This window comes from Piliocolobus tephrosceles, chromosome 12 (genome assembly GCF_002776525.5).
Source record: "Piliocolobus tephrosceles isolate RC106 chromosome 12, ASM277652v3, whole genome shotgun sequence".
Classification (NCBI taxonomy): Eukaryota; Metazoa; Chordata; class Mammalia; order Primates; family Cercopithecidae; genus Piliocolobus; species Piliocolobus tephrosceles.
In genome coordinates, this window is record NC_045445.1 from 36430172 (window position 1) to 36452738 (window position 22567).

Genomic DNA, 22567 nt, shown 5'->3' on the forward strand with positions numbered 1-22567 from the left:
AAAAAAAAAAAAAAAAAAAAGAAAGAACTATCCTAAGAGTGATTCCCAGACTCATTAGGTTGAGAGCCTGTCTTCTTATTTTGTATTATTCTCCCCTGTCTTAAAAATACTGGCTGTCATATTGAAAACATGTGACTGATTTGATACTGATTTTTTCCTACATTCATTAAAATAATTAGAGATGACTCCAGGCTATTAAAAAAGTCAAGACTGAGATTTGGTAAATTCATTACGGGCTTTGAATACATAGAGTGATTGGGACTCTTAGGGCTGCCAGCTATATTTCTTAAAACATGGAATGCAACGGTTATTACTTTGTGAGTCTTACTCTTAGTTTTTTCATGTTTCCCCTTAAAAGATAAATAAACATTCTCTTAAGACCTGGTCATGAATTATGGACTTTGTGAAGTTGAATAGAACTGGGAAATTCAGAAAAGGATAGGATTTTCACTACCTTTTAGCAGTTGATTAATGAGTCTCCTGTTCCCAAATAGATTTGTCTCAGTTATTTTTAATTGGTTTTGAGTTTGTGGAATCTGCTTTAATAATAAACGCTAAAATTGGGCAACTCAGATATTTGAATATTTAATAAAAATCTTGGGAAGGTGAAACACAATTATTTCTTAACATGCTTTTTGATTGTAATGCACCTTAGCAAAATAGTCAAATTTTAAAGTTGATGAGCTACAGATAACGGGAGTAAAATGACACCTTGGTTAACAAATCCTTTGGAAGCAAAGCTCCTAGAAAATTGGCCTGGGCACTGAAGGGGTTGTAATACCCATTCCAGTTTCTTCATTTTTGGATTAAAGAAAGAGAAGGCAGGCTCACTGCTGCAGATATAGAGACTTCTCAAAGGGCAGTGCTAGCTGTAGGGCGAAGCGTCCTTCCAGAGGGCCTATGCTTCACCAGAGGATTGTAACTATTTCCTCTGTACACTGGGAAGGGGACTCTTGACAGTGATGGGAGCACATGCTGTTTCTCCCAGCTCACTTCTACGTATTGCCATCTCCCTACCACCATTACTACATGTGCATTCCTTCACCTATGTGGTTTTATACAAGCAAGGAAGATTTGAATTCACTTGTTTGTATAGAAGGTATGGAATCAACATTTAGAAATTCATTCTTCTTCTAATTATTTTTAAATTACTTCATTAGAAATAAAATAATTATCTCATCCAGAAAATAGAATGGATTCTTACATACCCTATCTACCTACCATTCATCCATCCATGTATCCATGTATCCATCCATCCATCCATCCATCCATCCATCCATCCATCCACCCACCTACCTACCAATCTACCCATCTACTTATCTTGCTTTCACACAAATATAAGAAATGTGGAGAATGAGAAATAATATATAAACTAAGCTTTCTAAATAGAAAACATTTTTGGTCAAGATGCATTAGGCATGATGCAGTTTAACTGGTATATAAATTTCAAAAGACGAAGGGACACTAGAGTCTTGAAATATGGTAAGTAGAGGGAGCAAATATTACTTTTGAAGTTCTTTAAGGACAAGATTGAGATATTCAGTGGAAATGCCTTTTGATTTGGTAATTAACTTTCATCCTGTTATAGTTATCTAATGGAGTATCATTTGTCTATCCGAATTCCCTTATCTACATCATAGTGTTATATCTGTTATTGTGATGGTTGGCATTAGAGTTCAGAATCTGTTCTTTTAAATGTTGATATCAGTGTGTGAAATTCTCCCCAAATTTCATCTGAGTTATTTTCTAGGATTTACTACCTCCCTACCTCATATGTGTTGGGACAATAGCATGAAAGATTTTTAGTGTTAGTATTGTTTTTATGGAAATAGAATGGTAAAAGTAAGTGATCTTCAGATTGAATTAATTAAACCAGAAAATTACTTGCCTATAACAGAATGTATCTCTCTGATATCCTCCTTGTGCTTATGAATTAAGCATTGAAATGCTAAGTGACTTATCGCCTCTACTGTCTGCTATTTTTAATTTTTTAGGCTTGGTATAAATGGGAACGATTCAGATGTAGGTTCAAATCATAGTTACCAGACTCATGGTGAGGTCTTAAACTCTCCAAGCTTCAGTTCCCTGTCTTTAAATGAGATTATTACAAGGATTAAATAGGATACTAGAATGTGCCTGGTACAGTGCTTAGTACACAGCAGGTGCTGGGTAAACGATCTTATTCCTATGTTAAAAACAGACATAAGCTATTTATTAATATGATTCTATTTTAAATGTGACAGACATATGCATATAAGAAGCCTGTGCAATAGCTTCTTATAGCCCGTGCAATAGCTTTTTATAGCCTTGGAAAGATAGCAGCTATTTTATAAAATCTCATCTGTAACTAAAGAGTTCCATTAGTGAAATGATTTCGAGATGATAATATATTTATGTCATTAAAAAAATTACAAATAACTAACAAAAGCTTTATCTTTCTTGATTCCTTTCAGGCAAACACCTCATTAAGAAGATATATTCTTTAAACAACAATTAATTTATGCTTTATTAATAGATATTACTTTCAAGCTCACTCTTGTTGATATTTGAAAAAGAAAAAAGAGTGAAGTTGCTATGATATTTATAATTTCTTTGCATAATGATACTGTAAATGACATTTTACTTGGGGGACAAATCTTTCAATATTTGAAATTTTACATTTTTATTTTTTTCAACAAAAATGCCAGGCTTAGTTTATATACATTAGTTTACTTCATGAGTTGGAAATTTTGTTCCCGATTTTTTTCAAAACATATTCCTTTTCTTCATAATGAAAGTTGAGTATGTGTACATTCAAACTTGTGTGATATCATTCGGCTTTGTTTGGGAAATGTGGAGAAAGAGAGGAGTAGAAAAGCTATTAATATCTTTAGAATTCAATGCAGTATGAATACTTTGACTCTATCTTAAAAAGCCAATGGGAAATGGCTTCTACCATCTTAAGTTTTTAATTTATTTCTCAAGGGTGGAAGGAAATACCTTGACAGATTTAGCCCTGAAATTCAAATGAGTATGAGAACAGGTGGTGAAATTTCTTCTCCACCTGCCATGCGACTTTATCACAAGAAATGTTTCATTTAGCAAATGCTGCTGCTAGCAGACACTTCTCTGTTTCAGAGCAGAAAAGCAAATGGATGGAAAGTACCTTGAAGAAAACCTTTTTCTTGATTTTCTTTTTAAATTGTGAGTGTGAGCAATCTGTATTTTATTTTCCTGGGGGTTGGGTAGTGGATAGTCAGTGCCTTGATTAACCAACCTGTTTTGTTGTATTGTTAAACCATTCATAGCTTTCTTGTTTTTGTTTTCATTTTGTTTTGTTATTGTTATTGTTCCTGTGTACCAACCCACTGACACTAACTTTAGTTAAGGTAATATTACTAATCTGGGAACTTGAAATATCTATGTTATACTTTTGACACTAATGCAAGAGACTTTTTTTTTAGACGGAGTTTCACTCTGTCACCCAGGCTGGAGTGCAGTGGCGCAGTCTCGGCTCAGTGCACCTTCCCCTGCCCAGGTTCAAGCAATTCCCCTGCCTCAGCCTCCTGAGTAGCCAGGATTACAGGCGCGTGCCACTGTGCATGGCTAATTTTTGTGTTTTTAATGGAGACGGGGTTTTACCATATTGTCTGGGCTGGTCTCGAACTCCTGACCTCAGGTGATCTGCCTGCCTTGGCTTCCCAAAGTGCTGGGATTACCGGCGTGAGCCACCATGCCCGGCCTGGGACTTTCATTCTTTTGTTGCAGTGAAATTGAGTTTTTAGAATATATTGTTAGATTTAACCTTTTTTGGTAATGAAATGATGGCAAGTGAAGCACTATGAAAAAAATGAGGGAACTAAATAGAAAAGTGTTGTTCATATACTTTCACCTTTCTAGCTTTTCTCTAATTCTTCTTTTTTCCCCTCAGAAATTACAAATAGTACAGGAAAGTGTAGAGAGTAATCTTTTATTCATAGCAGTATCAAGATGTGGCTTTTTATTTGATGTGAGCTAGACATTAATGTACCAATGCATGAGTTGGCACACATAACCTCTCTACCAAGAAAAATTAAGTGTTTTTATTGTGTTTTCATGATAGTAATTTCAAGAAGCACCAAAATGTTCCCTTTTCCTTGACAATGAAATTTGACCACACCTGGGCTTCTGTATAACATGAACTGCTATTTGCAATGGTAGAAACCAAGAAATTGAGGTACATATTTTATAATTTATCAAGATGATATCTTATTTTTTAAACACAATGGTACTGGTTTCAGTGGATTATCATGGGATTTATTTAGGTATGGAGATTGAGGAGCATTGGAAGATTATTTGTAGATTTTGAGCCAAATGATGCAATTAAGAGGTACGTTCTTCTTCCCCATATAGCATTCCAACAAACATGTTTACTATAATGAATTATATGAGTACATGGTTTTCTATAGAAATTCTTCCAAATTAAACCTCTACAGAGGGATTCATTGAAGAAAACACATTTAAATCAGATCAGCAGAGCACTCTTGCTGTGGCCTACCTACCAGGACATAGATACCAGGACACAATTCTTCATTGTCATGTTGCTTGCTATTAAAAAAAACCACATTTGTCCATTTAGTGAGTTTTAAATTTCCTTTGAAAAAATCCATTTGGGTGAACAATTCTATGCAGACAGTAGTAGGAGTTTATTACATGTTTGCACTAGCAATTTTGAGAGTATATCTTGTACTCTGATAATTTTGCAGGTTTAAAGATAGAATCTTTGTGTTAATTTGCATATTCTGGAATACTGATGAGGTTGAACATTTTTCTATCTGCTAACCATTTGCACCTTGATCTTTGTGAATTGTGTGCTCATATCACTTACACGTTTCCCTTCGGGTAATTTTAAATATGTGGACATTTCGAGGCAAGATTACAATGTTGGCAGCCCTTTGTTAACATATGACAATGGCTGAGACTTTTTTTCCCTTTCTCTTTAAGTGCAGTGCAGAGAAATGCCACAGTCTGTGTATGTTTGCTTTGACCACGTTTACAATGCTTTCAGTAAAATGATCAGACAGTGCCTCCATCTCTAAGCTAATACTCATCAAAAAAGTAGTAGTTTTCTTTGAGCAAGCATAGTTGAGCGATTCTTTGTGAAAGATTGCTCTTGAGATTTATGGTTGGCCATTGTTTCAAGAATAAGATGTGTGCTGTGGTGATGGGGTAGGCCGGGGGTGGCATGCAAGCAATATGCAGACTATAATATTATAGGGAAAAGAGAGATTTAATGTTGAGAAACAAAATTGGTTAATATAGTTTCTCCCATGAATAATTTTATAGGGTTGGTGAAATGGGACTATTTAGACAGAATTTGCCAGATTCTAACTTAACATGTAAAAGTGGATCCAAATAACAGCTGTTTTATGCAGATTTAGGAAATTATTATTCTTACATGGGCTTATGTAAAACAAAAGCTTTGCTGCATAATTTTCTTATAAACTTCAAAGCCATTATCTACTTATTTATTCTTAGACTTGAGTTTTCAAACTGATAGACCTGTGGAGAGCAGAGGTATTCTGTTAGGTAGCCTTGGAAGAATTAGTGGTAATTAATAATCCTGCTGTGTTTCATATTGCTAGCATTACCTCATGGATTCAACCCTATGATGGGGAAATTATTTAAGTCATGAAATTGCTTGAGAAAAATTTTCACGAGACAGTAAATTCCTCTATATTAGGATTTCTCACCTTTGGCACTTGGCTTTTTTGCCTGAGAACAGTTTTGACCTAGAGAACTGTCCTGTGTTTTGTAAGATGTTTAACAGCATCCCCAGCTGTGACAGTGAAAAATGTCTGTAGACATTACGAATCATGGGGGTGGGAGGAGGGGCAAAATGCCTCCTGCTCCCCCTCCCCACATTGAGAATGACTTGTATGTATATTGTGTTTAACTATATGAGTTGAAAAAACATCAGATTAAAAACTGTAATTTTTTTTTTTCTTGGCATTACTCAGATAATCATTCCTTTAAGCATAGATTGATATAATTGTGGCTTGGGGTTTGCAGAGAAGTGTTACCTCTTTGCAGTGTTGAAGAACAGTGCTCTTCACTTTCAATCAATAAACTTAATAAAGGGGAGATAGATGGGAATATTGAATCTGCTAAGAAGGTTAACATGGCATGTACTGTTACCAATGCAGAAATTAGTAGGGAGTGTTTTGAATGTTAAAAAGTCAGAAGATACTGATAAAACATCATGAAAACGATAATTTTAGTCCAGGTTTCTTCAGCTTTTGAAGTAATTAATTAAAAAGGCAAGCATATTATATTGGCAAGAAAGGGCTGCATTTTCACTTTTTGCTTTCTGCTTTTAAGAGCAAGAGACAAATGACAAAGAAAACAAGTTGTTATCTGTAGTTTACTCAAAAAAGCAATTTCCAGCATATGTCATTTTGGCAATGTGAATTCAGCTTTACTCCTATCCCTTTTACATCTGTGGTTTTATAAGAATTGATGGTTTTATAAAATTGATGGTCATTTAAGCACTGCATAATTAAGAAATGTCTTTAGAATGATCTACAGAAAGAAGATTCTGTATTCATTCAGAGGACATATATTAAGTCTCTCGTGCCAGGCTCTGTGCAGGGAATACAGAAACTAATAAAACAGTCTGCTTGAATATCCTATTAATATAATCTGGATGAATAGACATTTTCTGGTTAGGGATACCAGTCACCATCAATCAATTTCTGACTTTTCCAATTGATTCTGTAATTTTAAATGCCTGTCCACAAAAGTTGTTTAAAAGTGTGTGTGTGTGTGTGTGTGTGTGTGCGCTATATATCATAAATATAACTTAATTCTCTAAAGCTATTTCTGACGCTCTGGTGGAAGGCTATATCCATTTTCTTTTATGCTTTTTAAAACCTTACTTAAATTCTCTTCTTTATTAAATACCTATCAGAATTGAATTAAACATGGTTATGTATTATTAATTCATTTTTGGTTATACTATGGCTCTAATATCATTAAGAAGAATTGATGTCACCCTTAAGGCCAGAATTTTTGCTAATTATTGCAAGACTTAAAACCACGTGGTTGTTGTCATAATTCAAAAAGTAGAATCTTTAGTATAGTCTTTTTCTTGTTAAAACTGATCAACTTGGGGTTATAGGTATGATAGGAAAAAAAGGTGAAACCTTTCTGATATTGGATAGCTCAGTTAGACAGTTAGAAAAGCAAATAATTCAAAATTGAGGAAATTACAGAAAAGATGAAGAGTTCCAGCACTTGAAAATCTGCTCTCCTTCTTTTTTCCTAATGTCTACTTTAGCAGTCTTTTTAGCAGTCTATATCATGAATGCAGAACCAAATTCATGAGCCTTGGGCTCCCCACTCTTAGGCAGGTGATCCAGAGATTATTTTAGCAATGTATACCTATGGAGAAACACAAGATCTCTTCTAAGAAATGATGAAAGGTTGTTCATAATGGCCCATTTTTAGTATAACCTAACTGAGATTTTTAAACTGTCAAATGTATTGTCATATTCTTTTTGCAACTAAGTGACCTACTAAGTTTCTCCCCCCTCTTACTTATGCCCCTTGAAAATATTATTACTGCAATATATGCAAATACAGAATTGTCTGTATTTATATTTTTAGTATTCATTTCTTTGAAAAGGTGGATATGTGACTAGATTGTAGCTATTTAACAATCCCAAACTGGTAAGTGAGAGATACTGTTAGAAAAAGAAATTATTTCATGTGAAAAATTTTCTTCAGTTGAGGTTGACTAGAACTATTACTAATAACAGAAGAGAAAGTAATGCATTAATATATCACAACTAATCTTTTACTTTTATTAATGGGGGTTTGGAGTGGGAATCAGACTAGACCTAGATTCAAACCCTGGGCCAACCACTTTAATAACATTTTGACCCCAGGTAAGTGGTTTCTGACCCTTCTTTAGTCTGTGTATAAAAGTATTGGCAAGTACCTGCTATATAATGACTATTCAATAAATGGTAGCTATTATTTTTATCTTTTCAAAATTAGGTGTTCCAAATTAATTTTAACTATATGCAACACAATTTGATGGCATTGCTATCTAAATAGTAAAATATCAACAGTAATTACTGTGGCTTCTAAAAACTCTGTGACTATAATTTTGAACCACCTTTTAAGTTGATTTCTCAGTTATCATCTGTATTTTCTGTACTTGGAAAGCATTTTACAAATATACATTTCTTCTAAGATAAAGAGTGATACAAGCATATAATATAGTGAAACAATATTCACCATATTGCATGGTCATATGATTGCAATAGTGATTGATTTTTTTTTTCTAAATGATCTCATTGTGAATTTTACAAGTTTTAATTTCCCCTTCTTTCTTATATAAAAAAACTTTCAGATCTCTTGTGGAAGAGGAAGACCAACACATGAAATTGTCCCTTGGAGGCAGTGAAATGGGCCTCTCATCCCATTTGCAGTCTTCCAAGGCAGGACCTACACGCATCTTTACCAGCAATACCCACAGTTCTGTGGTGTTACAGGTAATTTAAGCTGTCTCTTTGGTAGTATTTACATAGCTTTAAAAAACCCACGATGGATTTTGTGGTGCAGGATGTCAGAAGTGGGGGAGGTTGTGGGTGTGTATGTGTGAATAGGAAATATATGGTAACTATTTTTTGCTCAGTTTTGCTGTGAACCCAAAACTGCTCTAAAAAATGAAGTTTATTAAATAAAGAAACAAAGACAAAAACTAACCAGGAGAGAAATCTTGGTGGAGGAATGCACACATTCCTGAGGTTAAAAAATCCTCAAAGTCAATTTTTTTGTTTGGTTTGTGTAAAGGGCGTTTTGCCAGTATGCCACTTTCTTACAGAATACCATATCTGATTTCATTCCATAGCAGTCAAAGTAAGTATTACAGGGTCCCTACACTGAATTTTCTAGTTCCTCATTCACAGCCTGTTTTACTATCATCTTTGTAATTGTTCTAAAGATTGTATTTATTTGGTGCCTCAACTCACATTGGTAGTAGTACCTGTGGGAGTAGAGGTTAGGACTGCTGGATACAAACCCTCTGATACATGTAATAATTAATAACTAAAATCAAAGCAGGGGACAGAAACACAGTAGAAAGCCAAAAGAACATGAAACACAGCAATCTGGAACTACTTAGCACAGGGATTAGAAGCCTAAGTACTTCTGACCTTTGTGGACATTTTCCGACTTCTGTGGGCATTGCTGAATTAGAGAGCAATATGATACTGGATGTCCATTAATGTCTTCTAAAGATAGTTAAATTATATCGGTCCTCTTACTACCCTTAGTAAGATAATGAAAATATGTCTTTCTAAATGCATATTTAAAAGAAATCTCCCCAGATGGATTTCATGCATATCCCTGATCAAGAACCATTATAGTAAAGCTGTATATAGAATATAATATAATGAGGGACAAGGTTTAAACTCGCTGTGCATCCTCTGTGTTTAAATGTAATTTCACCGGATTTCATTTTCTTTTTCTCCAAAATGTGACTTTTGACTAGCATACCTCTAAATTTCCTTCTAGTTTCAATCTTTGAATTCAGTAAAATCCCATTTCCCCAGTGTTTCAGTTTCTAATTGGAGCTGAGGTCTATCTAAAGTTCATTGTCCTGTGGGTATCATCAATAGATATTTGAGAGTCAGGAATGAAAATCTTTCCATCTCCTGACATCTTAAAGCTGTGTAGGGAAAAGGGAAGATGGCCAAATAGAACAGCTCCGGTCTGCAGTTTCTGGCAAGATCAACACAGAAGGTGGGTGATTTCTGCATTTCCAACTGAGCCTCTGCTGGTGATACCCAGCCAAACAGGGTCTGGTGTGGACCTCTAGCACCTCCAGCAGATCTGCAGCAGAGGGGCCTGACTGTTGGAAGGAAAGCTAACAAACAGAAGAAAGGAGTAGCACCAACATCGACAAAAATGACATCCACACAGAAACCTCATCTGAAGGTCACCAACATTAAAGACCAAAGGTAGATAAATCCACGAAGATGAGGAAAAACCAACACAAAAAGGCTGAAAATTCCAAAGACCAGAACGCCTCTTCCCCTCCAAAGGATCACAACGCCTCGCCAGCAAGGGAACAAAACTGGACAGAGAATAAGTTTGACAAACTGACAGAAGTAGACTTCAGAAGGTGGGTAGTAACAAACTCTTCCAAGCTAAAGGAACATGTTCTAACCCAATGCAAGGAAGCTAAGAACCTTGAAAAAAGTTTATAGGAATTGCTAACTAGAATAACCAGTTTAGAGAAGAACATAAATGACCTGATGGAGCTGAAAAACACAGCACGAGAACTTTGTGAAGCATACAAAAGTATCAATAGCCGAATTGATCAAGCAGAAGAAAGAATATCAGAGATTGAAGATCAACTAAATGAAATAAAATGAGAAGACAAGATCAGAGAAAAAAGAATGAAAATAAACAAACAAAGCCTCCAAGAAATATGGGACTATGTGAAAAGACCAAAACTAAGTTAGATTGGTGTACCTGAAATTGACGGGGAGAATGGAACAAAGTTGGAAAATACTCTTCAAGGTATTCTCCAGGAGAACTTCCCCAACCTAGCAAGACAGGCCAACATTCAAATTCAGGAAATACAGAGAATGCCACAAAAATACTCCTCAAGAAGAGCAACCCCAAGACACATAATCATCAGATTCACCAAGGTAGAAATGAAGGAAAAAATGTTAAGGGCAGCCAGAGAGAAAGGTCGGGTTACCCACAAAGGGAAGCCCTTCAGACTAACATCAGATCTCTCTGCAGAAACCCTACAAGGCAGAAGAGAGTGGGGATCAATATTCAACATTCTTAAGCAAAAGAATTTTCAACCCAGAATTTCATATCCAGCCAAATTAAGCTTCATAAACAAAGGATAAACAAAATCCTTTACAGACAAGAAAATGTTGAGAGGTTTTTGTCACTACCAGGCCTGCCTTACAAGAGCTCCTGAAGGAAGCACTAAATAACCGGTACCAACCACTGCAAAAACATACCAAATTGTAAAGGTCATTGACACTGTGAAGAAACTGCATTATTAAAGGGGCAAAATAACTAGCTAGCATCATAATGACAGGATCAAATTCACACATAACAATATTAACCTTAAATGTAAACAGGCTAAATGCCCCAGTTAAAAGGCACAGACTGGCAAATTGGATAGAGTCAAGACCCATCAGTGTGCTGTATTCAGGAGACCCATCTCACGTGCAAAGACACACATAGGCTCAAAATAAAGGGATAGAAGAATATTTAGCAAGCGAATTGAAAACAAAAAACAAGCACGGGTTGCAATCCTAGTCTCTGATAAAACAGACTTTAAATCAACAAAGATCAAAAAACACAAGGAAGGGCATTACATAATAGTAAAGGGATCAATGCAACAAGAAGAGCTCACTGTCCTAAATACATATGCACCTAATACAGGAGCACCCAGATTCATTAAGCAAATTCTTAGAGATCTATAAAGAGACTTAGACTCCCACACAATAATAGTGGGACATTTTATCACCCCACTGACAATGTTAGACAGATTCATGAGACAGAAAATTAACAAGGATATTCAGGACTTGAACTCGGCTCTGCACCAAGCAGACCTAATAGACATCTACAGAACTCTCCATCCCAAATGAACAGATTATACATTCTTCTCAGCACCACATTACACTTATTGTAAAACAGACCACATAATTGGAAGTGAAACACTCCTCAGTAAATGTAAAAGAACAGAAATCATAACAAACAGTCTCTGAGACCACAGTGCAATTAAAGTAGAACTCAGGATTAAGAAACTCACTCAAAACCGTACAAATATAGGGAAACTGAACAACGTGCTCCTGAATGACTACTGGGTATATAACAAAATTAAGGCAGAAATAAATAAGTTGTTTAAAACCAATGAGAGCAAAGACACAACATACCAGAACCTCTGGGACACGTTTAAAGCAGTGCGTAGAGGGAAATTTATAGTACTAAATGCCCACAAGAGAAAGCAGGAAAGATCTAAAATTGACACCCTAACATCACAATTAAAAGAACTAGAGAAGCAAGAGCAAACAAATTCAAAACCTAGCAGAAGACAAGAAATAACTAAGATTGGAGTAGAACTGAAGGAGATGGAGACGAGACACGAAGAACACTTCAATATCTCAACGAATCCAGGAGCTAGTTTTTTGAAAAGATCAACAAAATAGATAGACCTCTAGCCAGACTAACAAAGAAAAAAGAGAGAAGAATGAAATAGACACAATAAGAAATGGTAAAGGGGATGTCACCACTGATCCCACAGAAATAGACTACCATCAGAGAATACTACAAACACCTCTATGCAAATAAGAAAATCTAGAAGAAATGGGTAAATTCCTAGACACATACACCCTCTCAAGACTGAACCAGGAAGAAGTCGAATCCCTGAATAGACCAATAACAAGTTCTGAAATTGAGGCAGTAATTAATAGCCTACCAACCAAAAAAAGCCCAGGACCAGATGGATTCACAGCCAAATTCTACCAGAGGTATGAAGAAGAGCTGATACCATTTCTTCTGAAACTATTCCAAACAATAGAAAAAGACGGAATATTCCTTAACTCATTTTATGAGGCCAGCATCATCCTGATACCAAAACCTGGCAGAGACACACACATACACAAAGAAAATTTCAGGCCGATATCCCTGATCAACATAGATGCAAAAATCCTCAGTAAAATGTAATCCATCACATAGACAGAACCAATGACAAAAACCACATTATTTTCTCAATAGATGCAGAAAAGGCCTTCAACAAAATTCAACACACCTTCATCCTGCAAACTCTCAATAAACTAGGTATTGATGTAATGTATCTCAAAATAATAAGAGCTATTCGTGACAAACCCACAGCCAATATCATACTGAATGTGGAAGCATTCCCTTTGAAAACTGGCACAAGATGAGGATGCCATCTCTCGCCACTCCTATTCAACGTAATATTGGAAGTTCTGGCCAGGGCAATCAGGCAAGAGAAAGATATAAAGTTTATTCAAATAGGAAGAGAGGAAGTTAAATTGTCTGTTTGCAGATGACATGATTGTATATTTAGAAAATCCCATCATCTCAGCCCAAAATCTCCTTAAGCTGATAAGCAACTTCAGCAGTCTCAGGATACAAAATCAATGTGCAAAAATTTCAAGTATCCCTATACATCAATAATAGACAAACAGAGAGCCAAATCATGAGTGAACTCACATTCACAATTGCTACAAAGAGAATAAAATACCTAGGAATCCAACTTAAAAGGGGTGTGGAGGACCTCTTCAAGGAGAACTACAAACTGCTGCTCAAGGAAATAAGAGAGGACACAAACAAATGGAAAACATTCCGTGCTCATGGATAGGAAGAATCAGTATCATGAAAATGGACATACTACCCAACATAATTTATAGATTCAATGCTATCCCCATCAAGCTACCATTGACTTTCTTCCCAGAATTAGAAAAAAAAACTACTTTAAATTTCGTATGGAACCAAAAAAGAGCCTGTGTAGCCAAGACAATCCTAAGCAAAAAGAACAAAGCTGGATGCATCCCACTATCTGACTTCAAACTATACTACAATGTTACAGTAACCAAAACAGCATGGTACTGGTACCAAAACAGATATATAGACCAATGGAACAGAACAGAGGCCTCAGATGTAATGCCATGCTTCTACAACTATCTGCTCTTTGTTCAACCTGACAAAAACAAGCAATGGGGAAAGGATTCCCTATTTAATAAATGGTGTTGGGAAAATTGGCTAGCCATATGCAGAAAACTGAAACTGGACCGCTTCCTTACACCTTATACAAAAATTAACTCAAGATGGATTAAAGACTTAAATGTAAGACCTAAAACTATAAAAACCCTAGAAGAAAACCTAGGCAATACCATTCAGGACATAGGCATCGGCAAAGACTTGATGACTAACACACTAAAAGCAATGGCAACAAAAGCCAAAACTGACAAATGGGATCTAATTAAACTAAACAACTTCTGCACACCAAAAGAAACTATCATTAGAGTGCACAGAAATCCTACAGAATGGGAGAAAATTTTTGCAATCTATCCATCATACAAAGGGCTAATATCCAGAATCTACAAAGAACTTAAACAAATTTACAAGAAAAAAACAAACCACCCCATCAAAAAGTGTGCAAAGGATATGAACAGACACTTCTCAAAAAAAGACATTTATGTGGCCAACAAATATATGAAAAAAAAGCTCAGGATTACTGGTCATTAGAGAAATGCAAATCAAAACCACAGAGATGATATCACCACTCCTATTCAACATAGTATTGGAAGTTCTGGCCAGGGCAATCAGGCAAGAGAAAGAAATAAAATTTACTCAAATAGGAAGAGAGGAAGTTAAATTGTCTCTGTTTGCAGGTGACATGATTGTATATTGTGAGATTGTATACCATCTCATGCCAGTTAGAATGCTGATCATTAAAAAGTCAGGAAACAACAGATGCTGGAGAGGATGTGGAGAAATAGGAACACTTTTACTCTGTTGGTGGGTGTATAAATTAATTCAACCATCGTGGAAGACAGTGTGGTGATTCGTCAAGGATCTAGAACCAGAAATACCATTTGACCCACAATCCCATTACTGGGTATATACCCAAAGAATTTATAAATCATTCTACTATAAAGATACATGCACATATATGTTTATTGCAGCACTGTTCGCAATAGCAAAGACTTGTAACCAACCCACATGCCCATCAATGATAGACTGGATAAACAAAATGTGGCACATATACACCATGGAATAATATGCAGCCATTAAAAGGATGCATTCATGTCCTTTGCAGGGACATGGATGAAGCTGGAATCCATCATTCTCAGCAAAGTAACACAAGAAGAGAAAACCAAACACCACATGTTCTCACTCATAAGTGGAAGTTGAACAATGGACACATGGACACAGGGAGGGGAACGTCACACACCAGGGCCTGTCACGGGGCTAGGGGTGGCATACCATTAGGAGAAATACCTAATGTAGATGATGGGTTGATGGGTGCAACAAACCACCATGGCACGTGTATACCTATGTAACAAACCTGCATGTTCTGCACATGTATCCCAGAACTTAAAGTATATAAAAAAATCCCTCTAATCCTCTAATACATGAAAACGAGTCTTTGGCTATTTTTGTTTGTTATATATCTGAGGATAGATTTTTAAGGTGCTCAAAAAAAAGCTGTATAAATGGTTTACTTGTTGATTTTTCAAGTTATGGAAAGAGAGAATAAGGGGTCAAACAGATAGGAAAAGTATGTGAGGAAGAAGTGTTTTTGGTATACTAAAGTGCTCTCACTGAAGAAAAATAAGAAATACCCCACTCACTACTATATTCCTACCTTATGTAATGCCCATAGTAGTCATGAGTTAAAGCCAATTATTGTGGTCCTGTTATTTTTTAAAATTTACTGGAAACCAAATAATGATTGCCACTGTAGTGCAGTGAGAGATATTTAGAGCAATGGTTCTCAAATTTTAGTGCATGTCAGAATCATCAGGAGGGCTTGTTAAAACACTGAACACTAGGTCCCAAACCAGAATTTCTGAATCAGAAACTCTGGGGATAAGGCCCAGGAATTTGCATTTCTAACAAGTTCCTAGATGCTGCTGCAGATCAAGGAACATACTTTTAAGACCATTGTTCTAGAGGTGGGACCTTCTTCCACCAAGAGTCATGGCCTTTTCTTTTCTCACTATATATTTTATGTAGGTTATAAATTATTGTTACAATGGATAAACATTAGAGAGAACTTAAATATCTATCAGTAGGTGAATGGTTACATGAAATATGTTGCACCAAAACTATGCAATACTGTGCAGTCACTGAAAAGAGTAATATCTGTACATATTCAATGGAAAGAATATAAGATATTTAAAAAAAGTAACAGGGAAAATGTGCTATATCTATACAATGTAATATGATCCAGCTATTCTAAAAGATGAAGTACTAATACATGCTATCATATGGATGAACTTTGAAAACATTATGCTAATTGAAAGAGGCTAGTCACCAAAGTTCCTATTTTCTGTGATTCCATATTTTATGTGATTCCATTTGTATGAAATGTCCAGAATAAAGAAATCTATAGAGAGGTAAAGTAGACTATTGGTTGCTTACAGCTAGGGAAATTGGGGGGATATGAGAATGAAAGCTAAAGGGTACAAGGTTTCTTTTTGCAGTGATAAAAATATTCTAAAGTTGACTCTGAATATCATTGCATATATCTGTGAATATACTAAAACCATTGATTTGTGCACTTTAAATGGGTGAATTGTATGGTATTCAAATTATATCTCAGTAAAGCTGTTAGAAATGTAATAAGGCAATATGTATTGTATAATCCTTTTTATCAGTAGAAAAGTTATACAATATGTATTCATATGCATGTGAATGCATAGCAAATGGTAGGGAAACACTAGGGAAGCTGAGGAATACTGTCATATTTTGCTCTGTAAAATCCTACAGTGTTTAATTTTTATTTACAATGGAAATATTTTTCTGCATAACCTTTGTAATAAAAAAATATATAACAGCTGACAAAACAAGTGTAGCTGGGTCTCAGAGCCCTTAGCTCTGCCATGCCTTAGCTCATTGGTCTAGGCTGAGAAAGAACAATTATGTGAAAGTAACCTGAAATTTTGTGTTACTTGAAGATACTTTTTCTTCAATTGATTTTTTATGTTGTTACAATATTTCCTGTGGTAGCATAGAGATACCACTCTATATTGCTATTAAAACCCTTCTATGTTCTGTTTAAAAGTTTATTAAAAATTATGTTCTCACAAATTGAGATTTTTAAGGCCAAGCACTAACAGGGAACTTCTTAAAATCTAATCTTAAGTGTTTGGTTGTCAAGAGAACAAGCTAGAGAAGTGTTTAATGTGTAAATGTTATCATTGTTTTAAAATTAGCAATAACACACACATACTCCAGCTTCAAAAGGCATTGAAAGTAGCTGTCAGGGGGACTGATCCATGGGGAGAAACTGTTGTAATAAGTCTCACTCTGCAGGATTACCCGCTGCCTAATTGTAGTGAGAAGGACATGGGTTTCAGCCAAAACTAGAATTCTAATCGTGCCCCTTATTAGCTAGTTATATGACTTTGGGAATGTCATTTATACTCTGTGGCCCAGCTTTTTTTTATTTGTAATCTGGGTAAGAGATTTGAGGATTAAATGTCACAATTTATGGAAATAAGGTTCATAATAAATATTCATTTATTTTCCTTCCACTTGAGCTAAATGGAGACTGTCTCACAGGAAATAGAGCTGATCAGAAGTTATGGGTATACCACAGGGAACTCCTGAACCCCTGGGTCATTAATGGACCAGGCTCTGGCTGTGGGATGTGGTTCCTCTCAGACTAGGTTCTTTCCTCTTTCTCTTTAAGTCTCACCTAGACAGAGCAGAGCAGTGAGGGTAGGAGTCATGGTGTCTCCCACTGGATAAGATTGGGCAGATGGATGAGGCCACTTATTTTCTGCGATGACTATTGAAGAAAACAGAAAATGGTTAATGAATTAAATGATTATGTATTAATATGTGATTATATAATAAAAAAAGAAGTTATGGGTATACCGAATAAGGTATCCATCTGGTTGGCTTGAGCAAATGGTTGGCTTGAGCAGGTCTAGCAGGTTACTCATCTCCATTGAATGGCTTCAGCAAACTAGGCTGTCAAAGAAAATTCCTAGAAAGTCATTTGATACCTAACAGCTTGGATTGCTAGAATCTTGAACAAGTTCTAGGATAATCCATGACTGAGTTAACGGGGCAAATGAATTTTACTCAAGTAAGAAATATTAACTAGGGTTAGCTTAAGTAGTAATTGGTAAAATCAAGGATTATTTCATTTCACTCACTCCTTGGCTACTACTACATCTGTGGTTATTTTTCATGGAAACTTTCTATTCTTTGACTTCTCCCTATTATACCAAGTTGTCAGCATCTTTCTCTTATTGTCCTACCCTATGGTAATTCATTGAATGATACCCTTCCTAGCACCTTCAGTTTTTAAAATAATAGCTTTATTGAGATATGATTCACATACCATATAATTCACCCATTTATTGTGCAAATCAATGGCTTATAGTATATTCACAGGATTGTGCAACTGTCACCACAATCAATTGTAGAACATTATAATCACCTCAAAAAGAAGCCCATATTTGTTAGCAGTCACTCCACACTTGCCCCCAACTCTTTCCTCAATATGGCAACTGATATGATTTGGCTCTGTGTTCCTGCCTAAATCTCATGTCAAATTGTAATCCTCAGTGTTGGAGGAGGGGTCTCATGGGAGGCAATTGGATCATGTGGGTGGATTTTCCCTTTTGCTTTTCTCGTGATAGTGAGTGAGTTCTCAAGAGATCTAGTTGTTTGAAAGTGTGTAGCACCTCCCCCTTCACTTTCGTCCTGTTCCCACCATGTCAGATATGCCTGTTTCACCTTTTGCCATGGTTGTACGTTTTCTGAGGCTTCCGCAGCCATGCTTCCTGTGTTGCCTGTGGAATGATGAACCAATTAAACTTCTTTTCTTCATAAATGACCAGTTCCAGGTATTTCTTTATAGCAGTGTGAGAATGGATTAATACAACAACCATTTATCTTTTCTCTGTTTCTGTAGATCTGTCTATTCTGAGCATTTCATATAAATGGAATCATATGATATGTGGTCTTTTGTGACTTGTTTCTATTACTTACCATAATGTTTTCACGGTTCGTCTATATTGTGGCATTCATTGATAAGCATTTCTTTTTTCATACATTTTGGCTTTTATGAATAAAAGCTATGAATATTCTTGTGTAAATGTCTGTGAGGACATATATACCTTAGAGTGGAATTACTGGATCCTATGGTAATTCTGTTTAATTTTGTGAAGAACTGCCAGTGTTTTCCAAAGTATCTACACCATTTTATATTCACACTGGCAGTACATGAGGTTTTTAATTTCTCCACATTCTTATCAGCATTTATTAACTGTCTTTTTAAAAGTATTATAGCCATCCCTGTAGGTGTGAAGTAGTTTTGATTTGCATTTCCCTGACTGCTGATGATGTTGAATATCATTTTTTAATGCTTTTGGCCATTTGTATGTGATCCTGGAAGAAAAAGCAAATCTTATTCTTGTTCTGTGCCAAGTCACCAGGAAAGAAGAAAACAAACCAAAACAAATAGAAAAAGAAATCCTTCACCCATGTTTTAGTTGGGTTGTTTATCTTTTTATTACTCAGTAGTAAGAGTTCATACACACATATATGTTATATTATATTACATATATATTTTTACATATATATGTATTCTAGATACAGATCCCTTATCTGATACATGATTTACAAGCATTTTCTGCAAGCACCTTCAGTTTTATGGTCCCTTCTTGTACTGCTAATTGCTTTGGCAATCTCCAATTCTTTATCCGTTCAGCCATATAATCTTTGCTTCTGTATTATCTTGGCAAAGTTAGTAGGAGAGAGGGTCAAGGAAAATGCCTGGAAGGCTTTGGATTTTTCACTATTCCCTAAACATATATTGTGTGTTTATATGTTAGTGTGTTTGTACACATTTCCTGTCCCTGGAATGCCCTTACTTTACTTTTCCTGTCTGGTAAACCTCAATTTATTTATAATGACCTATCTTTTTTTCTTTTTAAAAAGTATTTGTTTTTACTTTAGATTCAGGGGGACATGTGCAAGTCTGTTACATGGGTATACTGCGTGATGCTGAGGTTTGGGCTTCTAGTGATTCCATTGCTCAAGTAGTGAACATAGTACCCAATAGGTAGTTTTTCAACCCTTCCCCCATTTCTCCCTTCCTCCTTTTTGAATCCCCGATGTTTATTATTTCCATTTTTTTGTCCATGTTTACCCAATGTTTAGCTCCTACTTATAAGTGAGAACATATGATATTTCAGTTTCTGTTTCTGCCTTAATTTGCTTGGGATAATGGCCCCCAGCAGTATCCATGTTACTGCAGAGGACATGATTTCATTCTTTTTTATGGCTGTGTAGTACTCCATGGTGTATATGATCCATCTTAAATGGATGGTACGTCTTCTGTTAAACTTTTCTTGACCCAAGCAGAGTTAGTAGCTTCTTCTATTCATACATTTTATCTGTTATAAATATCACCTATCAGTGAGCTCCTCAAGGTCTAGGATCTAAGTTGTTGTTTCTGTATGCCTGTGATCAGTACATGATGCTGCTTTATAAATGTCCACCTTTTGTATTACTAGCATACTAATTATCATTAAAAGAGGTGCTACTTTGCTATAAAGAAGCTTTTTAGTTTGATGTACTCCAATTTGTCTATTTGCTTTCGTTGCTTCTGCTTTTGAGGTCTTATTTAAAAAATCCTTGCCCACCCCAATTTCATGAAGCATTATCCTGTATTTTCTTCTAGTAGTTTCACAGTTTTGGATTTTACTTTTAAGTATTTAACCTATTTAGAGTTAGTTTTTGTGTGTGGTGAGAGACTAGTTTCATTCTTCCATATGTGGATATCCAGTTTTCCTGGCACTATTTATTGAATAGACTGTCCTTTCCTCATGTGTGTTCTTGGCATCTTTATAAAAAAAAAATCACTTGGCTGTAAATGCATGGATTTTTTTCTGGGTATTTTGTCCCATTGACCTGTGGGTCTGTTTTTATGCCAGAACCAGGCTGTTCTGTTTACTATAGCTTTGTAGGATATTTTGAAATCAGGTAGTGTGATGACATCAATTTTGTTATTTTTGCTCATGATTGCTTTGGCCCTTCAGACTCTTTTGCATTTCCAAATGAAGACACAACCTCCAGAATGGAAGAAAGTACTTGCAAACTATGCATCTGATAAGAAGTTAATATCCAAAATGTATAAGGAACTCAACAGCAAAAAGAAACAAAACAAAAAAACTCATAAATAATCCAATTAAAAATGAACAAAAGACCTGAATAGACATTTCATTCCTCAAAATAAGACATACAAATGGCCAACAGATATGTGGAAAATTACACAACAACACTAATTATCAGAGAAATGCAAATCAGAAACACAATGCAAAATCATCTCATTCCAGTTAGAATGGTTATTATAAAAAAGACAAAATATAACAAATTCTGGTGATGATGTGGAGAAAAGGGAACTCTTATATACTGTTGGTGGAAATGTAAATTAGTACAACAATGATAAAAAGCAGTATGGAAGTTCCTAAAAATCTAATGATGGAACTACCATATGATCCAGCAATCCCATTACTGGGTATATATCCAAAGGAAATCAGCATGTTGGAGAGACATTGGCACATTCATGTTTATTGCAGTGGTGTTCACAATAGCTAAGACATGGAATTAAACTAAATGCTCGTCTACAAATGAATGGATAAAGAAAAAATGTTATATCTACATCTATATATAAATATGATATAGATAGGCAGATATAATGGAATACCATTAAGCAATAAAATAGAATGAAATCCTGTAATATGTGGCAATATGGATGAACCTGGAAGACATTATGTTAAGGAAATAAATCAGGCAATGAAAGAGAAATACTGCATGTTCTCATTCATATTTGGAATCTAAAAATGGTAATCTCAAAGAAGTAGGGTAAAATAGTGGTTACCAGAGGCTGGAGAGGGTAGGGGAGAGGAGAGGACTGGGAAAGATTGGTCAATGAGTACAGAGTTACAGTTAGAAAGAATAAATTTTGGTTTTCTATTACACATTAGGGTTAGGGTTACAGTAGTAAATAGCAATGTAATATGTATTTCAAGAAAGCTACAAGAGAAGATTTTGAATGTTATTGCCACAAAGTCACAAAGAAATGATAAATATTTCAGATGATGGGTATAGTAATTGCCCTGATTTGATCATTATACTATGTATACATGCATTGAAACATCACATTGTACCCCATAAATATGCACAATTATTATGTGTCAATTATAATTAAAAATTAAACTTTATTAAGAAATGATACATATAAAGAGCTTAGCCCTGGGATAGAGAAAGTACTCAGTGCCTTTTTAATGCTGTTATTGATGTTGTTTGTGGATTAAATTAATTTGGATGGCAGCTTATAAATCAGTTTCATATATACTTTCCTCATTGATACTTGAAAAAATGCTATGAGGTACAAAAGGCAAGAATTGTTATCTCCATTTTATAGATAAGGACGCTGAAGCTCAGAGAGATTAGGAGTCTTGCCCAAGTTCACATAGCCAGTAAGTGATAAACGCTGAGACTTGAACCCAGATTTGATGATGGTGTAGTTTTGTATTTTTATTTCTACTAGTCTTGCTCTAAATTGTCTTACCTTTTTTGTTTTTTTTATACTTTAAGTTCTAGGGTACATGTGCATAACGTGCAGGTTTGTTACATATGTATACATGTGCCATGGTGGTGTGCTGCACCCATCAACTCGTCAGCACCCATCAATTCATCATTTATATCAGGTATAACTCCCCAATGCAATCCCTCCCCCCTCCCCCCTCCCCATGATAGGCCCCAGTGTGTGATGTTCCCCTTCCCA

General features: G+C 35.5%; 1 protein-coding gene across 3 annotated transcripts in view; it reads left to right on the forward strand.

The window, feature by feature from the left end:
• The window catches only part of KLHL13 (kelch like family member 13), a 204856-nt gene that overhangs the window by 146093 nt on the left and 36196 nt on the right, over window positions 1-22567 (forward strand). For all 3 annotated transcript variants that reach the window (XM_023202373.1, XM_023202374.1, XM_023202372.1), the window contains one exon: window positions 8378-8519. In XM_023202373.1, the coding sequence (XP_023058141.1) occupies window positions 8378-8519 (142 nt within the window). The remainder of the gene's footprint in view (window positions 1-8377; window positions 8520-22567) is intronic.